General features: G+C 63.2%; 1 protein-coding gene across 1 annotated transcript in view; it reads left to right on the forward strand.

Moving 5' to 3' along the window:
* Window positions 1-59: 59 nt before the first annotated feature.
* ETH_00043895 (uncharacterized protein) overlaps window positions 60-800 on the forward strand; it is a gene marked incomplete at both ends in the record, with an annotated part of 4236 nt that continues 3495 nt past the window's right edge. Inside the window, one exon of the mRNA XM_013374616.1 lies at window positions 60-797. Within this exon, the coding sequence (XP_013230070.1) occupies window positions 60-797 (738 nt within the window). The remainder of the gene's footprint in view (window positions 798-800) is intronic.

Raw genomic sequence — 800 nt, forward strand, 5'->3', positions numbered from 1 at the left:
TTTAGGGTTTAGGGTTTAGGGTTTAGGGTTTAGGGTTTAGGGTTTAGGGTTTGCTGCAGGCGGGGGGTGTTGGCAGCAGAAGAGGCGAATTCGTTTGCGCTGAGCGGCAGCTCTTTGGCGCTGCTCAGCAGCAGAATTGCAAGAGAGTTTTGCTTTTGGGGCCCCACACTAGCAGTGGATGCTGCATGCGCTTCGGGGCTTGCTGCGCTGCACCTGGCGCGGCAGCACCTGCTGCACTGCAGCAGCAGCAGCAGCAGCAGCAGCAGCAGCGGGGGCCGCGGGGGGAGGTGGGCGGTTGTGGGGTCCAGCAACTTGGTGCTGGATGCAGCAGCAGCAAAAGCCTTTGCTGCTGCTGGTCTTTTGTCTCCTTCGGGCCGCTGCCGCTCCTTTGATGCAGCAGCAGATGGCTGCGTCCGGGGAGAAGGCATTGTCGTGCTGCTGCTGGAAGCCTTCAGCAGCAGCAGCAGCAGCAGCAGCAGCAGGGAGAGCCGCGCGCTGTGCTTCTTGAGAGGCACCACGCTGCAGCAATCCGCGCGGGCAAAAAGCCTCACAGCTCCCAGCTGCTGCTCGCAGCAGCAGCAGCTGCAGCAGACTTTGGCGGTTTCAGGTGTACAGACACCTGACGTGTGTCTCCTCGAGGCGCATGCAACAGGAACTCCTCTCGGCGATGCTGTCGAAGCAGCAGCAATTGCTGCGGTCTTTGCTGCGCAGCCGCTGCAGCAGTGCCCCAACTGCCACAGGCTGCAGCAGCAGCAGCAGCAGCAGCAGCAGCGGCGGGGGGGGGGGGGGGGGGGGGGGGG

The sequence above is a fragment of the Eimeria tenella genome, genomic scaffold (genome assembly GCF_000499545.2).
Source record: "Eimeria tenella Houghton genomic scaffold, Eth_scaff2192, whole genome shotgun sequence".
Taxonomy (NCBI): domain Eukaryota; phylum Apicomplexa; class Conoidasida; order Eucoccidiorida; family Eimeriidae; genus Eimeria; species Eimeria tenella.